Genomic DNA, 19955 nt, shown 5'->3' on the forward strand with positions numbered 1-19955 from the left:
GATCAATGAGCAACAAAATCGATCAAATGCACAAGTGCACGAGGTCACCGGTACTTTCTCACCGCCCTGCTGATCTGTTGAGCTTCTCTCAGCTCACTGCTCCTTCTTATCGACCGTGTTTTTCTCCAGCAGGACAGCTCAGTTAAACCCACTCAGAGAAATGCGAGCTGCACAGACCCAAACGGCAGCATAGAGCAGCTCCAGAGACAGGTAGTTGGTGGAGATAACACCAGAGCTAAGAGTAGAGAGCATACTGGACTCACATTCATCAGGAGTGCAGACGTGAACGCTCATGTAGCTGTGTTCGCTGGATGAGATGAGCACTTTCGGCGATAATAGCCGCTTTCATAGCTCGCTGCACCGCCCCCACGTGGAACAAATCAGTTCATGCAGGTTTAAGTGTTTCACCTATTCCATGAGAACATTGTAACATTAAATCTGTGGTGAAGTAAAATAACGTTTTGTAGACAAAATAAATTGTAAATAGTAATTGTTCTCTCTAAATGATTATAGACCTTTTCAAACTGGACCACACAATGAGTCTATAAGCAAGTCGCCAAAGAGTAACAAGAACAAAAGGCACCTGGTCTCATACATCAACATGGAATTTATTTTTCATTTTAGTTTCAGATGAACGTTTCACATTTTGTACAAAATCATTATAAAATGCCTGACAGTCTCATGGCTGATCCTAGTTCAGCGGCTTCAGACACCAAAGGATTAATGGGGGGGGGGGGGGGATCATGCAGTATCCTGGAACCGGTCGATGAGGCTCAGCCTGAGCTCCAGATCAATCGAACTAAAAATCCACGGTTCACCCCTCTGTCCCAGAGAGCGTAAACATGGTGCGGCGATATCGTGCCATGTGTAGTAATGTACAGAGTAGCGTTACAGTGAGGAGGCTGTCAATGAAGACGCATCACTGACAGCTTCCCGCCTTTCTCCAACTGATCCTCACCGCCCCAAATGTCTTTGATGTATGGACTAAGTACCACGTCAACAACACCATGCATGTTTTCTTACGCATGACACACCGTTGGCTATGATCAGTTAAGTAGATTTAAGAAAAGATCATCAATATCAGAGTTTAAAATCAACCAATGATTTTGGGCCGGGGGGGTGGGGGGGGCGGGGGAGAACAAGTGGAGGCTAATTACTCAGTGTTTTGCTAATGTACATGCCCAGAACACACACACTCAGGCACGCACGCGCACACACACACACACACACACACACACACACACACACACACACACACACACACACACACACACACACACACACACACACACACACACACTTAAACGCACACACATTCGCCTCATGCCAAAGGCTTCTAAATCATTCTTTGGAGGTTAAACTTGAGCCGGACTCCTGTACGTGAGGAAGAGGAAAGGGTTAAAAAAAAAAAAAAAAAAAAAAAAAAAAGATTGGTACACACCGTCGATTAAGATCCCACAACTGAAAATAGATTTTATTAAGCCAATGCAAAGAGATGCCCCTCTCAAGCACGACGCCGGGGCAGAGAGGCACTTACACAAACACTTTCATTTTACACAGCGCTTGCGTCCGTGTGTCTTGAGTGAAGACACGGCTACATTTGTTTTCTTTTATCAAACGTCCAACACACACACACACACACACACACACACACGCGCGCGCGCGCGCGCTCACAGATACTCGTTTTCACATTGGAGCATGTTTTTAGCAGTTGGCACATGTACATGCAAAGCGTCAAGTTTGGCCTGCGCAGGCAAACTGAGAAAAAAAGGGGAGTCCAAAGAGGGAGGGAGGGAGAAAAGATAGACATGTATGTGAACGGACAAATGCACAAACAGACTGACAGACAGGCTCTCGAACACCTTTGAGCGTTTAAAAACACTCCCGTCTCTGATCCTGCCCCCGCCCCCCCCCCTGTGTCACACGTTCATAGCAGCACCAGAGGAGCCCTCTGATTGGTGGGTACTAAGTCAGTCAGTTTCGAGGATCAGTGGCGGTTGCTCGTTCTCTTCCTCTAGGCGCAAGTCGTTGAGGTCATCGTCTAGCCCCGCCCCTCCCACGGCACCCTGCTCTTCACAGTAACCTAGGAAAAAACAAGCGGTCGAAGGTCCTTTATGCAAACAAACTTTGTACATGTCGTTCTGTAACAAAGGCAAATGTCACAAAGAAACAAAGATTTTTCTTGATTTCCTTCTTGAAATTACTTACTTATATAATAATAAAAGGTACAAATCCTCTGGATATATATATATATATATATATTTTTTTATTTTATTTTTAGTTGTATTCAGTAATTGTGGACTTTTTTTGTTTTACTTAGCTGATATTCTTTACTGTTTATTACTATTTATAATACTTGCTGCTCTTGTTTTTACCATGTACCTTGTGACTAATAAAGGATTGATTTTTATATATATATATATATATATATATATATGTATATATGCGCTTATTTACTCAACATAACTAATTACCTGCAATTACCAAAAGACATCATCCTTTCCAACAAACTTTGGGTAAAAGAGTGACATACCTTTGGTGACAGCAGCACTGTAGGTTTGGGCCACAAGTGGGCGGTCATGTGACTGCTCAAGGATCTCATTGGCTGGCTCAGCACTGCCGTCCAACCTGAGGAGGTTGACAAGTAGAAACTCTCAGTACAACTCTCAAAACTTCAGCCTGTTGGTTGTGCAAAAACTTCAGATTATGGTGTTCAGCGACCCGTTCATCGGCCACATTCGCTCTGTATTTACTGTGTGTGTGTGTGTGTGTGTGTGTGTGTGTGTGTGTGTGTGTGTGTTACCTGTGCTGCTTCATAAGTGTGCACTCCCCTCCCTCTTGTGGATCCAGGTTGTACAGATACAAGTAACCATCAGCCGCTGCCACCAACAACCTAGGAATCTTCTGAATCCTGATTTTAAACAACAAAAAACAAAGTTTCACAAGTATGTTAGTTCCATTTAACGATGAAGTGCCTTCAGCTACCGCGGCTTGCATGCTGCTGTCGTTATGCAACTGCTGAAACTGTGGATCACAGTTATCTTTGGCTGAAGTAATGATCTGCAGCATTCTCTCATCAAATGGCTCCATTACAGCCTGATATAACACAAAATGATGAGGACTGCTTTAAGTTCATTATAAATGTGTCGCTCTAAACCGTGTTGGTGAACATCTAGTTGGTTAAACCTCAGGGCCACAGGAGGTTAAGGGATTCATATCTTACAGAAGCTGCTAAACTGGTAGTTAGCATGACTGAGTGAGAATGCATTAGTTAACAGCATCAGCTGGATTTCAAACATCACAGAGGATTGATTCGACCAACATCTCAGGAGTGTCCGGGGACAAAATGATCTCAGTGCCCCAAACAAGAAGAACACGTCACATGTGACCATGATGTTCTTCATATTTTTCAATAATAAATGAAGAGCAGACTGGCACTGAGTCATGCATATTACTTCTGATTCCACTTTCATGGCATGTTTTAAAGGCAGGACCCATACAACAACAACAAACAAAAACACAACAATAGTGCTGTGTGTGTGTGTGTGTGTGTGTGTGTGTGTGTGTGTGTGTGTGTGTGTGTATACTCACACAGCTAAGGCGCAGATGTTCTTATGTCCACAGAAAGGCAGACGTACGGTAGCGAAGGCTCGCCCCTGGGTGAACATTTCCGTAACCTGAGAAGGCAGGTAGGTGGTGGACGCCATCAGGACCTTGCCCAGGTACCCTCCCCATGTGGTGGGCTCCTCCGCTGGCCTACACACACACACACACACACACACACACACACACACACACACACACACACACACACACACACACACACACACACACACACACACACACACACACACACACAGAATGTGAGAAGCCTCTGTTACTCTGAGGAACATGAAGCATAAGTCAATGGGCAGGACTCCTCCCCAGAATCCCTCAGAAGTCTGATGTAATAGGACAGAAACCGAAAGGTACGTACACATACTTCTCCTTCTGCGTCTCTAATTTGAAGATGTGGACCGTCTCTGTGTTGCTGGAGGCCGACAGGTACAGGCCTTCCATGCTGAATGCCAACGAGCAGATGCTCACACACCTAAGATGAGAAACCCAAGCAGGTGAACACAAATAAACAGCACGAACGAACATGCACACAAACATCACAGTACAACAGCTTTCGTTTCTGAAGTGTAGTCAAAGATCAAACCATCTACCTCTTGACTCCTCTCCGAAACTCAAAGAGCTTCTGTCCCTCTGGGATTGAGAAGACACGAATGACTGTGCCCTGGGAGGAAGTGAGAGAACACAAGACACGTTTGAGGATGACAAAGCTACGACAGCGACCCGTAATCTGCTCAGGCGGAAAGAACCCTTCAAAAGCACACACGAATAATCCACACAGTCATCGGGTCAGTGCACTGTACAGTCAGTGGCTCACCTTCTCCGAGGCCGTGGCCAGTTTGACTCCACTGGCGTCGAAAGCCAGAGCCGCTAATGGGCTGTCGTGGGCTGGAATCATGTTAGCCGCACGCTGGAAAACACACACAGACACTAGTTAGAGATGCGCTTCTTCAGAGAGGACAAAAAAATCAGAGGATCAGCTGTGATTAATGAAAGGAAGCACTGGATGACGAGGACAGAGTCTCACAGGAGAACTCACATTTCATTTCAGATTTGGGTCTTTTACATAATGACATACAATAAACACTACACAATCTAATAAGAAACAGCACCTCAGCTATATACATCCAACAAGTATTTGTGTGCACATAAGAGCTTTGTATTGAAGGGCAGAGGCCTTTACAGTGTTTGCTGTTCACCTACCAGGTTGACTGTGTCAAACACCTGAACTTCTCCTATCGTAGCACTGCCTGGGTAAGCCAGATAACAGTTATCATTGCTGATGGAAAGGGCGCACAACCCTGGAGAAACGAGAGCACAAATACAGACGGATTAACAAAAAGAAGACAAAGAAAGAAAGAAAGAAAGATGAATCAGACTCCAACAGAACCACATTCATGTCAACGGGACAATCAGTGAGACTGAAAGAACGACTCAAGTACACGGTGACACCACAATCATCTAGATGTTTGTAATAGTTCTGACAGCATGAGCGGGTTTTTGTTCAGTGGTTGTATTAAACAGACAAATATCACAGAAGTAACTCAGACTGCGGTGACAGTTTTTTTTTTTTAGCCGTTAAGGCAACAGGAAACAAAATGGTGTTAATTGTTAAGTAAAAATAAACTTGTAAATATGAAAGACAAACCAAATCCTGAGGAAAGTCACGCCCCTGGTTTCAGTTTGAGCACATAGTATACTGAGAAGGAAAAACCCTCTCCTCCAGTATTTGAAAGTATTTTTCACCCAACGACCATTTTTTTTCTGCAGCGTACCACTTACTATACCGACTATACACACACTGTACCACGTTGCTCGTCATGCTTCACACTCACCTGAAGGGTTGGGTGGAGTTTCTCTGATCGTGTGCAGCACCTTCATGTCTCGGATGTTGTGAATGTAAAGGGACTCCTCCAGACACACTATCAGCCTCTGCAGAGGAACCACACAAAATCAACATCAGCGTCACAGGCGCACACTAAGTAGACACCGATATATTAGCCAACGAGGGGATCTGCACGAGATGAATCCTGTTGTTTGAGGAAATGCGTGAGACAGAATGTGTTTAACAGACAGGTATTTCTTCTTCTTCGCGCCCCCCCCCAATCCTCCTACCTGTCTGTTGAGCTTGACAGCCAGTATGGTGTTGGAATAGGAGTAGTTGCAGATCTCGGTTCCCTTCTTAAAGTGACAGACTTTGAGCTTCCTGGGCGCCTTGAGGCTGACGATGGCCACCAGGCTGCTGGAGAACAGACGCTCCACAATGCACACATCCTCCGTGTCCGCTGCGTGGACAAACAAACACAAACACACACACACACACACACACACACACACACACACACACACACACACACACACACACAAATCATCACCGCGTTCGCTCGGTGGCATGCCGTCATCTTTTATGAGCTGCCTCTCTGTGAGCCGAACAATTGTGCAAATGACAGCATTGCATGTTACACCACGTTTGGGCAATGAGCCGATTCACAGACATTTCGGTGCTCCTGAACACACCGGCCAAACTTTCAGCGCCGTACGTATGTTCAGTAAACATATCGAGCAAAAGCCGGGTTCATGAATTATGGATTATAGCACTTACGGGCTCAAAACACTCATCGTCTGACTACACAACTTGAGTCTCCAGGTTAGCTCACTGCACATGGGTAGTTCACATGCACAATAAGACTGCTGTAGATAATAGATCATATTGTAAATTATGTAAGTCCAATAACGAGGAGGCTTGATGTATGTGTGTGGGGAAAGTTAAAACTTTATGAATAATTAAAGTGACAGCATTGCTCTAATAGTGGAGTGATTGTGTCTAAACTGAGCCTGCATTCAAAAACATTGAATTAAATATATGACTGAACAATATTATAACACAATAGTGATAGTCAGTGTAGAACAAGTAGCTTCAAACTCACTACACAAGGATTTTGTACTCAGTCTGATCCCTGACAGACTAAAGAGGGGATAAAAGTAGGTAGACAATACTTACTACATTCATATATCTGCTCCAATTTGTCCACAGAGGACAGGGAGAAAAACTTGTATCCTGATTTGGTGCCAACAGCTAAGGACCTACACAAACAGACACAACAGCAGCATTGAACAACCATTATCATATCAGCACGCCACCACAGCTGTACACACACACGCACACGCACACACACACACACACACACAGGATATTGACTGACGTGTGAGACTTTTTAAACTGGACACCACCGGGATCAGCGTCACTGGATGAACCGTTACTGGTCACACATTGTGACAGTCGTCACACGACTGCAGCGGTTTTGCAATAGAGCCACAGGCCTCTGCGGTGTGGAGCGAACCAGCAGGACATTTAGCAGAGTTACTGCACTACAAAAGGCACACATCTAGCTAACGTTACTTATCTCGTTTAGAATAAATACAGTGACACAGTGTGTGACCGTTACAGCGCTATCAAACAGTCACGAACTGTAGCGTCAGTCCTACAAAAAAAAGGACGCTAGCGCCTCAAAAACATACAAAAACTACACAGACTTCAGTCTGTCTTCTACAAGTCTGTATAGTAATCATAACAACCGTCACCACAGCCAACCGACAAGTTGCATGAAACCTAGCCTACATGTGTATTGTGGCTAAAGTTAGCCTCGGACAACACAGCTTCACGTTAGCTTAAAAAGGGCTATGCTAGTGACGGGTGAAATAAGACGTAACGTCATGCTAGCGTCCACTGGACAGTGCATACAGTTAGCTAAAGTTGGCGTGTATTGGTAGTCATTTCTCTTGTGAGACATCGCCTCCAGACTAATTCACATCGAGCCCTGTCACCCCGTCCACACCCGGCCACATTGAGCTAGCTAGCGTCACCTATATAACAGCACAGGCCGTCGGACCCCCGGCCCTGTCTTACGTGTTGTCCTGGTTGAAGTTGGCGAAGAGAAGCTGGCTTCCGCCAGCATCCCCGCTTTGACTGGCTAAGTTCATGGGCTCGACACCATCGACATATAACGCTCCGGTAGAAATAGCAGCTGGGCTGGGATTAGTACTGCGATAAGGCCCAGGAGTGTTGCGCTTCAAGGAGCCATCTCTTTTTCCTGGCCCCGCTGTAGTGATTGTTGTTGTTTTTCACAAGGGGCTGTTGCTCCCCCTTACTGCGCATGCGCCGAGCACGCAGCGTGCAGTGCCTTTTAAAGAGCCAGGACAGTTTTGTCAAGTGGTCAGTGCTGATGATAATTAATGTAATCATACACGGTATGACCGAGAATACATTTTTATTGTCCGGTGTCTCGGCTCCACAGGCGACAGAGACAGCAGGAGCAAACACGGCTCTCGTGGAAACACTCCACTGTACAGTAACTATTTGTGATTTGATGCAACAGCGCCACCCATCGTCAATATGTGCAAACAACATCTGAAAAGAAGGGGCGAGATACACAGTCTACTTTGATTGGTAGGCTATATTAATTATATTTATTCATCATGTCATCGACAATACACACTAGCGCCTATCTTCTCTTAACCCCATACTAAAATAGAATATTAATGTTGTATCTAGTTTTCATCACACTGTTTGTAAAGCGGCTATTCACTTCAATGGCTCTACCATAGTTGATTAGAAATTATTATCTTTATTCAAAAACATTTCTTACCTTTCCTAAACATGTTGTATATGTTCCATGTTTGAACAAAACACTCAATATTAAACAATAACGCTGTGCAGCTCAACATGGTACATTTAGCCTACTGTTTTTATATGAATTGACAAAACTGTACTGTAAATTTGCTTCATTCTTTTTGTGTCACTGCAAAGAACAACAGTTGGACACTTTGTCACTCATGTCCTTCTGTTGTACTGTTCTGGTATAAGGAGTTACAAACAGCACCTCCTCCTGCTTTTTAAATGTACTGATATTCTATTAAACAAGGGTAAATTACATTTACAAATCACACACACACACACACACACACACACACACACACACACACACACACACGTACACAGAGGTGTGGGATGAAGCGTGGGATGATGAGAAGGAAACTGTTTTAATGTTGATCTGATGTGTGTCGATTGTGTAATTTTGGGTGTGAGTCACAGTTTCTCTGTCTCCCTGTGCTTGTTTTATTGCAGTTTCAGGTGTAAGTCTGAGCATGTTAGAGAGTGATTGTGAGCGATACAAATTATTCAATGGATAACATCATAAAGCCAGAGACAGACTCCACAGACAGCTGCTCACCCTGTGTGAGGATCTCACCGCACTAAAGACGGATGTAGAGTATCACTATCAGCTAGTTGGCACAAGTATAAATAAAAAGGAAAGAAAGCCAGACAAAAAATTGACAAAGGTGAGAAAACCACAAACGTTCAACTGCCCCAGGAGAAGAAAGCCAATCCACCATGATCAACTTTTAGCCAGTGGTGGAGCTGCTGCTGCTAAAGATGGGGCCAATTTAAGGTACTTTATACTGCTGGGCAGCTTAATCCATAATTATACATCATAACTTATTAGTTGATTTTTTTATTTGTATTTAAATCTGCAGAGTAACTAATGTTGTCACATAAATATATTGGAGAAAAAAGTAAAATATTTGTCTCCAAAGGCAGTGGAGTAGAAGTATAAAGTAGCATGAAATTGTATACTGACAGTACTTGAGTGATGGTACTTCGTTACGTTCAACCACTGCTTTTAGCCTAATGAATGCCTCTGTTGTCCTTCACAGCCATGATGTTAATTAAACCAAATGTTGCATATGTTCAGTACCTCAATGTCAAAGTAGAGAATTATCTGAATGATAAACCTGAGTGTACATGATCCTTTATTAAAGCACTATTAAACAGAACAGAGGTCTCCTAAAGAGCATCACAGACACATTCATTATGACATTTCCTCTGTGGAAAGACCACAGTGACTCCCTCCGTTTAGTTAATCAGGAGGTTCTTTGTTTGCTCCTGTGTGGTCGTGATTCTGTGGCAGCTGTGTCCTTTGGCCCAGTTTACTGCTTTCAGGGGCCGCGTGTCGGCCTCTCCAATAGAGATCCGTCAGCAGAGGCAGAGCTCCAACACACTGTGTGCTGGCCTTTGGTTTACACAAGCTGTAGCCCCCAAACAAACATGGTGGACGGAGAGACAGAGGCGGGGTTTGTCAAATAGAAAGCAAAGCTGCATATCCAACTTGTAGGGAAAAAAAGGAGTCACTTTATTGATAATGACATGATGCTACGATGGTAACACACATCAAATATACCACAAAATATACTACAAGTCCAAACAGGAATATATGGATTTTATGTTTGGTTCATGGCTTTAATATGAAGTCAATCTACCTGCTCACTTTCTTGAATGTAATCACTCTAATCTATATTTTTCACATGTACAGTGTTAGCTGTATACCCACAGTGTGTGAACTGTGTGTACAGTGTGTTGGGAATAACCTGTGCTGTACAAATATGCTTGTCTGGCCACTGTCAATGGTGTTTTGAATCTTATCTGTAAACACAGTAACACATTTCTGTTGGAAACTTGTTTGGATGTGTGTGTGTATGTGTGTGTGTGTGTGTGTGTGTGTGTGTGTGTGTGTGTGTGTGTTTGTTTGCATAATGTATCTGTTCTGTCTCACACAGCTGCTGCACAGTGCAACAAAGAGCCTCTGCTGGCCACAGTTATTGTTGGGTAATATTTAATTTTCCATTCAGTCTGAGCGTGTGTGTGTTATGTGAAAGGGCGGCATGAGTGGATCTCCCATATAAATTTAGCCAGAGAGAACATAACGCTGCTACAAAGATGAACCATATTAGTTGAGTACCAATAAACAACATTTGTCTTTTATCCCCACTGGTCCTCTGTCGTCATGTATCTGCATCAGCTATGTTTGAGACTGAACCCTTTGACACATTAAATCATTTACTTTTTAGGTTTAGGCTTTAGCTGCATTATTTGATGCATTGGTGTGAGAATGTGTTGGATTGAAAGACCAGACATTTTTTTTTTTATGGGCCAATATTAGACTGTTAAGAACCTTGGATGCAGCTTTCACTCTACAAGAAAACACAAACCCTTTGAGGGGATTTTAAAGGCTGAATCATATGTTTTTTGACACAAAATATTTACATTTTACCACTGTATGGCAAATTAATAAATACAGGACTCCACCTGTTTATTCCTGGCAGTGTGTAGTAGGCAGGGAATTTAGGAAATTCAAATCAGTGGTGGAAAAAGTGTACTTATTTAAAAGTATGTGAATGTAAAAAAAAGCATCTCAAAACAAGTGGTAGTCCTTCGTTCCTCTGAAGTACATTATCAACAAAATATACCAAAGTAAAAAGAAAAGACTTGTTCTGCAGAAACATGCCCTCTGTGACTGCTATATTACACATTAATAGACTGTTACGCATTATTGTGTATGCAGCATTTTATTGTTGTAGCAGAGTCACAAGAGGTGAAATCACTCCAACACCCCATAAACAATAATGTTGAGAACCACTGGTTTAATCTTAAACAAGGTGTCGTATTCCATAAACTTATCATAATCTTATGACACATTAAGTCTAAATCTAAAAAGTAACTAGTAACTAAACTGTCAGATGAATAGCGAAGTAAAAAGCACATATCTACTGTACTTCTGAATTACAGCGGAGTAAAAGTAATGTAAATACCCAAGAAATATCAAGTACCTAAAAAATGATCTTTTAGTGCAGTATTTGAACAAATGTACAGTCAATGTTTAGAATACATCATTGAACAGTTGACAGCAAAATAAAAAATGAAGAATAATGAGAGAACACATTTGTGTGTGTTCTTTGAGCGGGTCAGCGGTGCGTTTCGGGAACCTTGGACTTCTAAAATCTTGGCCAGGCTGCAGCTGACAAATTGTGCTTTTTTACCCGTCAGTGTGTTTACATTATTTTCTCACCCACTACAACATCAATGACTTCCTCAAATTATTTATAATTGATTGGTCAAGTTCCACCCCTGTGTCCCATTCTCTGTATTTCCCTGTATATTGTGTCTCAACAACATATAAAACGGAGGCAGGGGAGGGAGTTGTTGTGTTGTGGGGAGCTGTTTCTGTTTGCTGGTGTGTTATCATCAGCCTGGATAGGGGAAATGGGAGGGGAGGAGAGGGGAGGAGTGGTTACAAACCCAGTCCCGCGGAACATCCTGCGAACACATCTGAGACTCGGAACAAAACTCTGCACAGTTTCCCCTCACGCGTCGCCTCCGCGTCCTCCAGCGGGATGGCTCGTCGTTGTCCCGCGGGAGGAGTCCCGACACTTTAGATAAAGTCGCGAGCTTGTTGTTGTGGAGTTGACTCCTTGGGGTCGATGTTCCTGTCGGACTTTTTTGTGTTTATGTTTGGACGCGCGGCGGTGGGACATCCGGAATGGGGGATCCGTAGGAGGAGACGACGCTCGCTGGTGTGCTGTTGGTAAATAGAGCGCACCAACGCGCGCGCGCGCGCGCACAGAGGCCAAACGCACGAGATGGACTTTAAGAGGACAAAATTTGGAAGGTATCTTTTTATATATATATATTTATATATATATAATCACAGGAAAGTTTGACTGCGAATATCTTGCAGCACGTTTTTTTATGTGTGACATCCTGTGCATCCATGCGAACGGACGCGCTGGCACAGTGACACGGGATGTTATCGATTCATTTGTGTGTGCGTGTGTGTGTGTGTGTGTGTGTGTGTGTGTGTGTGTGTGTTTGTGTGTGTCATCAAGAGATCCAGAGAGAAGCAACAAGCTTGGAGACCATTACTTTTATTACCGCTGAGTTACCCAAACAGGCTAAAAGGAGCATGATTTAATTTTCAGTTTCACCATCAAATCACTGTATTTCCATCAATGTTCCCAACCGTCTCTCTGAAGTCCAGGTTCCTTCATTGGCTTGAGCTCAGCAGTAGCTACCTTTTTGATGTCATCACGTACCCAGCAGTTTACGGTATCTCATGTTGAAGTCTGTGTGAGTGCATTCATCTGTCAGTTAGCCTCCATGTCTGTGTGTCTTCCTGTGTGTGTGTGTGTGTGTGTGTGTGTGTGTGTGTGTGTGTGTGTGTATGTGTGCGTGGGAGATGGCGATCATCGTGAGAACAAGAGTTTGAGTCCCAGAGGAGATGAATTTAATCTTTGCTGTAAAAGGAATAGCCCGGGAGTTACAGAGTGTGTACACACAAACATTCCAATAGTGTACACCATCCCACCATGATCCAAAAGTTCTGATCCTCTTAGATGCAAGCGAACCTATTAATGTATGGAATGTGCTGTAATGGGCTTTCATAACACACACTCGCTTTGTGAGGTGAAAACACGCCACACACATGAAGAACATATATATTGAAACCATATGACACACACGTGTGGAGAATCTCAGAACATGAAAGAGAGAATAAGAGAAAGAATAGTGTGCTGACGAGGGCAACAATGCTCTCTCTGATCAGAGCCTGCGAATCTCTATCCCCTCCTTTCAGTTCATTACACACACACACACGCACGCACACACACACACACACACACACACACACACACACACACACACACACACACACAGTTCTGTCATAACCGATTAGAGGACATCAGAGTGCTACATTCAGGTCCATTGATATCCCTACAATACCGCAACAGTGCTCAGAAAAAACCCTGCTCTCTTGTTGTGCACTTGGCACGGCTGTGGAACTGCAGGGGAAAACTAAAGGAATGGCTGCCAAACAATAGTCTAATGTTACTAAATGTTTTCTTCATGTGAATTACATCTAGAGAATGATAGAGCATGTGACTCAAGTTTATTTAAGGATTCTTGCAGCAGAAATCATGCAGACATTCACATGTGAGCAGAACTTTAAAGCTGCTAAATTTGAAATTCAAAGCATTAATATAACAGTAAAAACCTATTAGCTATGTACAGATTTAGTGGAGTAATGTCCAGCTGAGCAGAGAATTAAGTCCCTTTCCCTCTCTGTGTTATAATCTGAGATTTTCTGTGCTTTGTTTATGTAGGCGGGCCGGCTAGTGTGTCGCCGTGTTGAGAGCCGCGTGGAGACAACAGATATGCTCTGAATTTGAATTTAGCACTTTTAAACTAAGTGAAAAGAGTCTGCATTACAATACTTAAGTGATGGCAAGTCGAGAAAAGTATATTCAAAGCAGTAACGTGAGTTAGACTGATAAATAAATCCGTTATATTAGTGCTGGTAAGCAAAAAAACAAAAACAAACGAGAGATACGGAAGAAAGTGTGTGTGTGTTTGTGGAGGTTGTGCATTAGAGAGCCCTGATGCCTCGACCCACAACAGGAAAACACACCGACATTCTTGTTATGAGGGTTCTGGTGGTGAGTGCACAAACACACAAACACACACGCCTCAAGCTCTAATGTAAAATAAGACGACCAATACATTTTACTTTCTCATTCTCGTCCTGTCCACCAAACCGCAGGCACACGTGACATTTTGTAAAAGATGAAATTGGTGATCAAGATATCCCGAGAGCAGCACCAAAAAATACAGTAGCGTCTTCTCTGAATGTAGAAAGAGTGACTTTTATCACTTCCTATTCTTTTTATTTGCAGATAAAAATTATCTTGTGATCTCACAGGATATTTGAAGTTGTTTCTAGTCAATAAAATCACTCTTTTACTAAAATGTGTGCAGCTTGCAAGGTTAGGACAGCAACATTAACTAGGAGTGTTTTGGTAATCAGCTGTTTTATAGACTTTAAGGTGAGAGTTGTGGCAAGTGATCGCGTCCCTTTGTCTGGTTTTTCTTTTGCTGATTCACTTTCTCCTCCCCTGTGCAGAATTAACAGACTATTAAAACAAACCGCTACGGGACGTGTGTGTGTGTGTGTGTGTTGGAAATAAGGCGTGATGTCTGTGTGTGCGTGTGATGAGGCATCGGCCTAAATGTGTAATCACACAACACAGCTGACCAACGTAGACACACCTGTGGCCCTGCACGAGAGGCTGCGTTCAAATTACTGTGCGTGTGTTCATTTGTGTGTGTGTGTGTGTGTGTGTGTGTGCATCTAGTTGTATAAAATGTGGTTTCGTAACATCTCCAGATGTGTTTTTCCCTGTAAGCTGGGATTGAGAGATTTACTGCTGATTAAATAGACTACACAACACACACACACACACACACACACACACACACACACACACACACACGCACAAACACACACACACACACACACACACACACACACACACACACACACACACACACACACACACACTCAAAGTATCTTTCTCAGTAGTATGTGGCAACAAAACAAATAATGCAAATAAAGTTTATAGTTAGTGGTCAGTGGTATCCTGTTGTTGCAGTACAGCCACTGACATCACTGGTGACCATAGCGACGCGGACAGTTGCCCCAGCAACGATGAGGCACACTAAAATTCAGACAACGTGATGTGGATTAGAGACCTGTAAATCCTTCAAGAATGACCATCATACACACACACACACACACGCACGCACGCGCGCGCGCGCACACACACACACACACACACACACACACACACACACACACACACACACACACCATTGGGTTCAGCTCACAGTAACTTATTAACTAATAAAGCAGAACTTTGTTTTGCCCTCTAGATCTGCATTCATTACCTGAACACCCCCCCCTCCTCTTCCCGTCTTTCTGTCTCTCTCTCACTCTCACTCTCCTCCCTCACCTCTCTCTCAGGTTCATGAACTGCAGGGTCCCAGCCAGTAAGAGATACCAGCCCACTGAATATGAACATGCTGCAAACTGTGCCACACATGGGGTGAGCCAAACAGACACACAGAAACACACTTTCAAAGTGAGTTCTTCTTCAGTTTCAGTTTACTCCCTCGCGTGGGATCGAGTCGAATGTTTGGTTAGACTGTCTCTCTGAAGATGGAGACGATTGCGAGGAATGACGTGGAATATGGAGGATTTTGGGCCGTGCCATAGAGGCTATAATCTGTGATTCAGCCTGTAGCTTTCTCTAATCTGCTGTAATCCCTGTGCGCTTCCGCCAACCGTCAGAAAGTGAATGAAACAGACGGACAGACATGGAAGGAAACAGAGAGAAAACGTGGCCGTAATGACTGTAAAGCCTCAAATGCACCGGAGTTTTCTGATTCTTCATTCCATTCATTCATTCATTCATTCATTCATTCATTCAAACAGTGCCATTTCGCAGGGCAGCGTATCCCATAAACATCAAGTATCATCTTCACCATTGCTAGATTCAGAATCAATAAAAGGAGTATTTTGATGTTTTGGGTTGGATGAGGACATTGATCCCACTCTGTCTCCTGTGTGTGAACGGTGAATGTGAAGCTAGAGCCAGCGGACAGATAGCTTAGCTTAGCATCAAGTCTGGAAACAGCTAACGTTTCAGGACAAATGTAGAATAATTCTGCCACAAGAAGTAAAATGTGTCTTTCGGATCTTTTCCAGTTGTGGATCCTTCCCAGTCTGGTGGGTGGCTCTGTGCTCTACTTCCTGTCTGTGGACCAATGGCATCTTGTGGCAGCCTGGCTATATGGGAGCGGTCTCACCGGCCTGTTTGTCACCTCAACACTCTTCCACACCGCTGCCTGGAAAATCAGCCACCTTCGGTGTGTGTATGTGTGTGTGTGTGTGTGTGTAGCAGAAAAACGCTGGTAGGGATTTGGCAGATGTACATGTGTGTGTTTATGTGCTGCTCCGGTAGACATTTACATCACACTCAGACATACAGTTTGTTAATTAGGACAGAGCCAGAAGGGCAGGGAGCAAACGACAGATGTGGCGTGGTAATGAACATACTTCACATGAACTTCACTTCACACCCTCTATAAAAGCATTCACTCACATACTGTATATGACAGTCAAACACACACTCACATTATGGAACTAAGAATGTGGGGAATAGATACGCACTCTTAAGCAACTCCTCTGGCATATCACACATAGTAGTCCAAAAAGACACAACAAGCCCTGTTTTATACGTTATACGACAGGGTCATGGGATGTTTGCATCTGTGCATGTGGGTGTTTTCACAACAACCAAATATGTCTTCTAAAATGTGACACCTGCCATGTACTGAAACAAACTTTAGTTCCTAGGTAACTCAATCCTGTCCTTACGAATGTGTTTTTTTTTAGCAGACTGTGTCCTGTGTAGTTAGAGATTATGGATTAAACTGCATAAAGGTTGTCATGATTTAGAAACAAGCTCTCCCTCTCTTTGTCTCTGTGTAGGAAGGTGGAGCAGCGCTTCCACATGTGCGACAGAATGGCCATCTACTTCTTCATAGCGGCCTCCTACTCTCCCTGGTGGGTCAAGGAGCTACATACGCAGTCTGCGTGGATAACGTACTCGGCTCAGATAGTGACCGTCCCGCTGTGTCTCCTCAGGTTGATGCTGAGGGAGCTGGGGCCCTGGACGTGCCACATGCGCTGGCTGATATGGGTCATGGCTTGTGTAGGATCCATGTACGTCTTCTTCTTCCACGAGAGGTAACGTAGCCTGCCTCTGTGTCTCTCCCGTGTCCCGGGTTTGACACAATTAACCTGAGACCAAACTCCCGTCCCCGAGTGTTTACAGCAAACACTGGGCTGCTGTTTGAAGCAGAAACAATTACATAGAAGATTAGTTAGTGTTTTCACGTCGTCTGTTTTCTACCTGCAGGTACAAGCTGGTCGAGTTGTTTGGATATGTGGCCATGGGGGTCGTTCCTGCTTTGGTCATCCTGTCTATGGTAGGCACAAAACACAAACCTGCTTTTGAGAAAAAAAAGAGCTTTCTTCTGTGAGCCGTCTTCCGCTGCAGCAGGCTTCCTGCTATTGTGTTGGAATCACACACTGTCAGTATTTAAAGAACCGAACAGGTGGTTTGTTTGAGCCCATTACCTTCAAATCACATCTAGTTACTGTAACAAAGTGTGTGTTTTAGATTCACTTTGTCCCGGGTTTAAGATTGTATTATATTATAATATTTTAGATTACAAAAGTTATATATATTCTTTATATTTTTTACAAATCCCATGAAAAGACCAAAGTCAATAAACCTTTAGTCTGTCTCTTAATACTTTTCTATCTTGTCTGTGGTTCTCATCCTCAAGCCCATTCATTCCTGTAAAAGTGGATTAGAAACATATAATTGTTTAGTTATTCTTTCTGTCAAAAATATAATTTACTAAAGCTGATGGGCTCTGAATTTTCTTTTTCGCAAACCTCATTGAAACAGGTGTAAAGAGAGTAACGATTTTGTTGGGGACTATTTTCTACAGCAGATTAATTCACATTTTGGCAAAAATGTAAAACAGAAAGTATTAACAATTTCAAATGTCTGGGTTAAACACGTCCAGACACTAAAACAACTTCCACCACACCATAGCTCCTCTTCTTTTGTATTTATTAGGTTCCAAACATCAACAGTGTTGGAACGCTATTGTTGTATCGTTATTACATGTATTTTTTTACTTTTTTTTTTTGCAATAGTAAAGCACATTAAAATTAATTTAGCTGAACGTGCTCTTTATTTGTTTATATTCGTTACTCTACCGACTCTTCGCTCATGTGACTGTTTGAACTGTTACAGGTGGAGCGTACAGGTGTGTGTGAACTGGCGGTGGGAGGGGTCTTCTATGTGGTGGGCACGGTCTTCTTTAAGAGCGACGGCCTTGTCCCGTTCGCCCACGCCATCTGGCATCTTTTCGTCGCAGCAGGAGCGTGCATTCATTATTACGCCATCTGGAGGTACCTGTACTTACCCGGGCCACTGCTGCAGACATCGAGATGACCAGCCGCTCTCACCTGAGATCATCACACGGCTGCCTGAGAGAAGGAAATGTTTTGACAACAGCTAACCTGACTCATGAGGCTACACCTGGAGGGACGGTGACGACATGATCTGACCGTCAGCACTGACAGCTGCAGGCCAGATGAAATTCTCCAACTGTTGGGGCCAAAATTCTGGGACCAAACACTCTTACTGTCGAACTACAAGTCATTTCAACATGCCAATTATAGAACGGACTGATGCGTGAACACTCAGCCTGACGGGACCAAACATACACCTGTTCAGTGAAAAGAATAGTTTGACAATTTGCTAAAGCCTATAAAAATGTCAAACTATTCACTTAATCAAACATCTCAGTAACAGAACTTACCATATACAGTCTGTGACTACACCTGCTAAACTAGCAGAGGCTAGTTGAATCCACCCTTTACATATTCCTACCACAAAGGCATTCCTTCACATTGGTACTAACCCCGACTTTATTTTAGTTTTGTCCATTTTGCACAGCGGCAAAGTATGAAAATATAAGAGTTGGCACTCAACACAGCACGCTTGCTTCCACTGGTTTCATAAACAAACAAACTCTTAGGTTGACTAAGTACTGCATCCCCCTCCCCTGAATGCTGTACACTGGCCCTTTAAGGCAAGTTCAAATTATGAAATATTTTAGCGTTAAACGTGTTTTCTACAGAACATTACGTCAACTGTAGCCTTCATTTGTAATCATTTTATCAAACGGTTCAGTTTGTGAACAGTCTGAAGATGCATTTTGGGGCGGTTGAGTTTGTCCAATAAGCTCACGCCTCACACTCTGCTCATGTACACACACACACACATGGGCATTTCTCACGATCACAAAATCCACACACTATGCAGTTGGAAGGTACCACATTCATCAAACTAAGTTGTCGCATTAAGCAACCTGCAGACAGACTTGAGGTCACTGTATATCAGCTGGGTGACGCACTGATATGTTTAAGCTGCTTTTATTCCAGATAAACGTTGACGGTTGAGGATAACTGGTCCATTTGTGATTCTGTTGTGATTTACATTTGTCTTGAATCCACCTAAAAATCAAGTCTCATAATTTACTGTCATGTTATTTGAAAGATAAAAAAGTCTAATCTAGAGCTAGTGTAACACTGTGTTCTGGGTCACATGTTAAATCCACAAAGAGTGTCAAGCCTGCATGCTTTGATTATCTTGTTTAGAAGACGATGATTGCGACTCTTACCCTTGAGCACTTTTCTATCAGCAACAGAAGAATTTCCTAAAAGCCTCAGAATATGACAGAATTAACACACAGGCATGTTATACACTATTTCTTCTTTTTACAGTCTTCATTTTTATACTTCATCCACTGCATAGACCACATTTGCAGGTTCTCCTAACCTCTAGAAGTTAAACTGTTTTTACAGAAAAATGGAGCACTTACTCAGGAAGTGAGCTTTTTTCTTTTTGTTTGTTTTTTAAAATCAGATGATCTATTTTGTAAAATTGTATTTTCACTGAATTAAAGAAGAAACACTATATTACTCTGGGAGGGGTCTGTGTATTTTGTGGTTGCCAAAAATATG

At 43.1% G+C, this 19955-nt stretch overlaps 2 protein-coding genes across 3 annotated transcripts; one reads left to right on the plus strand and one right to left on the minus strand.

The window, feature by feature from the left end:
* Positions 1-587: 587 nt before the first annotated feature.
* Positions 588-7753, minus strand: wipi2 (WD repeat domain, phosphoinositide interacting 2). 2 transcript variants are annotated; one of them, XM_068718658.1, is made up of 12 exons: positions 7523-7753; positions 6617-6699; positions 5731-5900; positions 5451-5547; positions 4819-4916; positions 4433-4525; positions 4209-4279; positions 3983-4090; positions 3592-3756; positions 2804-2911; positions 2534-2628; positions 588-2083 (listed from the first exon to the last, which is right to left on the minus strand). In XM_068718658.1, the coding sequence occupies exons 1-12, from the start codon at positions 7594-7596 to the stop codon at positions 1971-1973; spliced, it is 1275 nt and encodes a 424-aa protein (XP_068574759.1). In that variant the 5' UTR covers positions 7597-7753; the 3' UTR covers positions 588-1970. The 2 variants fall into 2 exon arrangements, with proteins under 2 accessions (XP_068574759.1, XP_068574758.1); XM_068718657.1 differs by having other exon boundaries at positions 3977-4090.
* Positions 7754-11760: 4007 nt separating this feature from the next.
* On the plus strand, positions 11761-19913 carry mmd2a (monocyte to macrophage differentiation-associated 2a). The gene is made up of 7 exons (XM_068718933.1): positions 11761-12119; positions 15306-15387; positions 16050-16210; positions 16836-16910; positions 16992-17093; positions 17266-17335; positions 18178-19913. Exons 1-7 carry the CDS (start codon positions 12091-12093, stop codon positions 18376-18378), a joined length of 720 nt encoding a protein of 239 aa, XP_068575034.1. The 5' UTR covers positions 11761-12090; the 3' UTR covers positions 18379-19913.
* Positions 19914-19955: the final 42 nt, after the last annotated feature.

Source organism: Cebidichthys violaceus, unplaced genomic scaffold (assembly GCF_023349555.1).
Source record: "Cebidichthys violaceus isolate CVI_PGR_0920_01 unplaced genomic scaffold, fCebVio1.0.p SCAF_23, whole genome shotgun sequence".
NCBI classification, from domain to species: Eukaryota; Metazoa; Chordata; class Actinopteri; order Perciformes; family Stichaeidae; genus Cebidichthys; species Cebidichthys violaceus.

Coding starts and splice junctions, on each gene's coding strand:
- mmd2a (XM_068718933.1), top strand. CDS start 12,091: ATGGACTTTAAGAGGACAAAATTTGGAAG. Junction 16,211..16,835: donor TGGAAAATCAGCCACCTTCG/GTGTGTGTATGT, acceptor GTCTCTGTGTAG/GAAGGTGGAGCAGCGCTTCC. Junction 17,094..17,265: donor GTCTTCTTCTTCCACGAGAG/GTAACGTAGCCT, acceptor TTCTACCTGCAG/GTACAAGCTGGTCGAGTTGT.
- wipi2 (XM_068718657.1), bottom strand. CDS start 7,596: ATGAACTTAGCCAGTCAAAGCGGGGATGCTGGCGGAAGCCAGCTTCTC. Junction 4,526..4,818: donor TGTTTGACACAGTCAACCTG/GTAGGTGAACAG, acceptor TGTGTTTTCCAG/CGTGCGGCTAACATGATTCC. Junction 2,912..3,591: donor AACATCTGCGCCTTAGCTGT/GTGAGTATACAC, acceptor GTTTAAAATCAG/GATTCAGAAGATTCCTAGGT.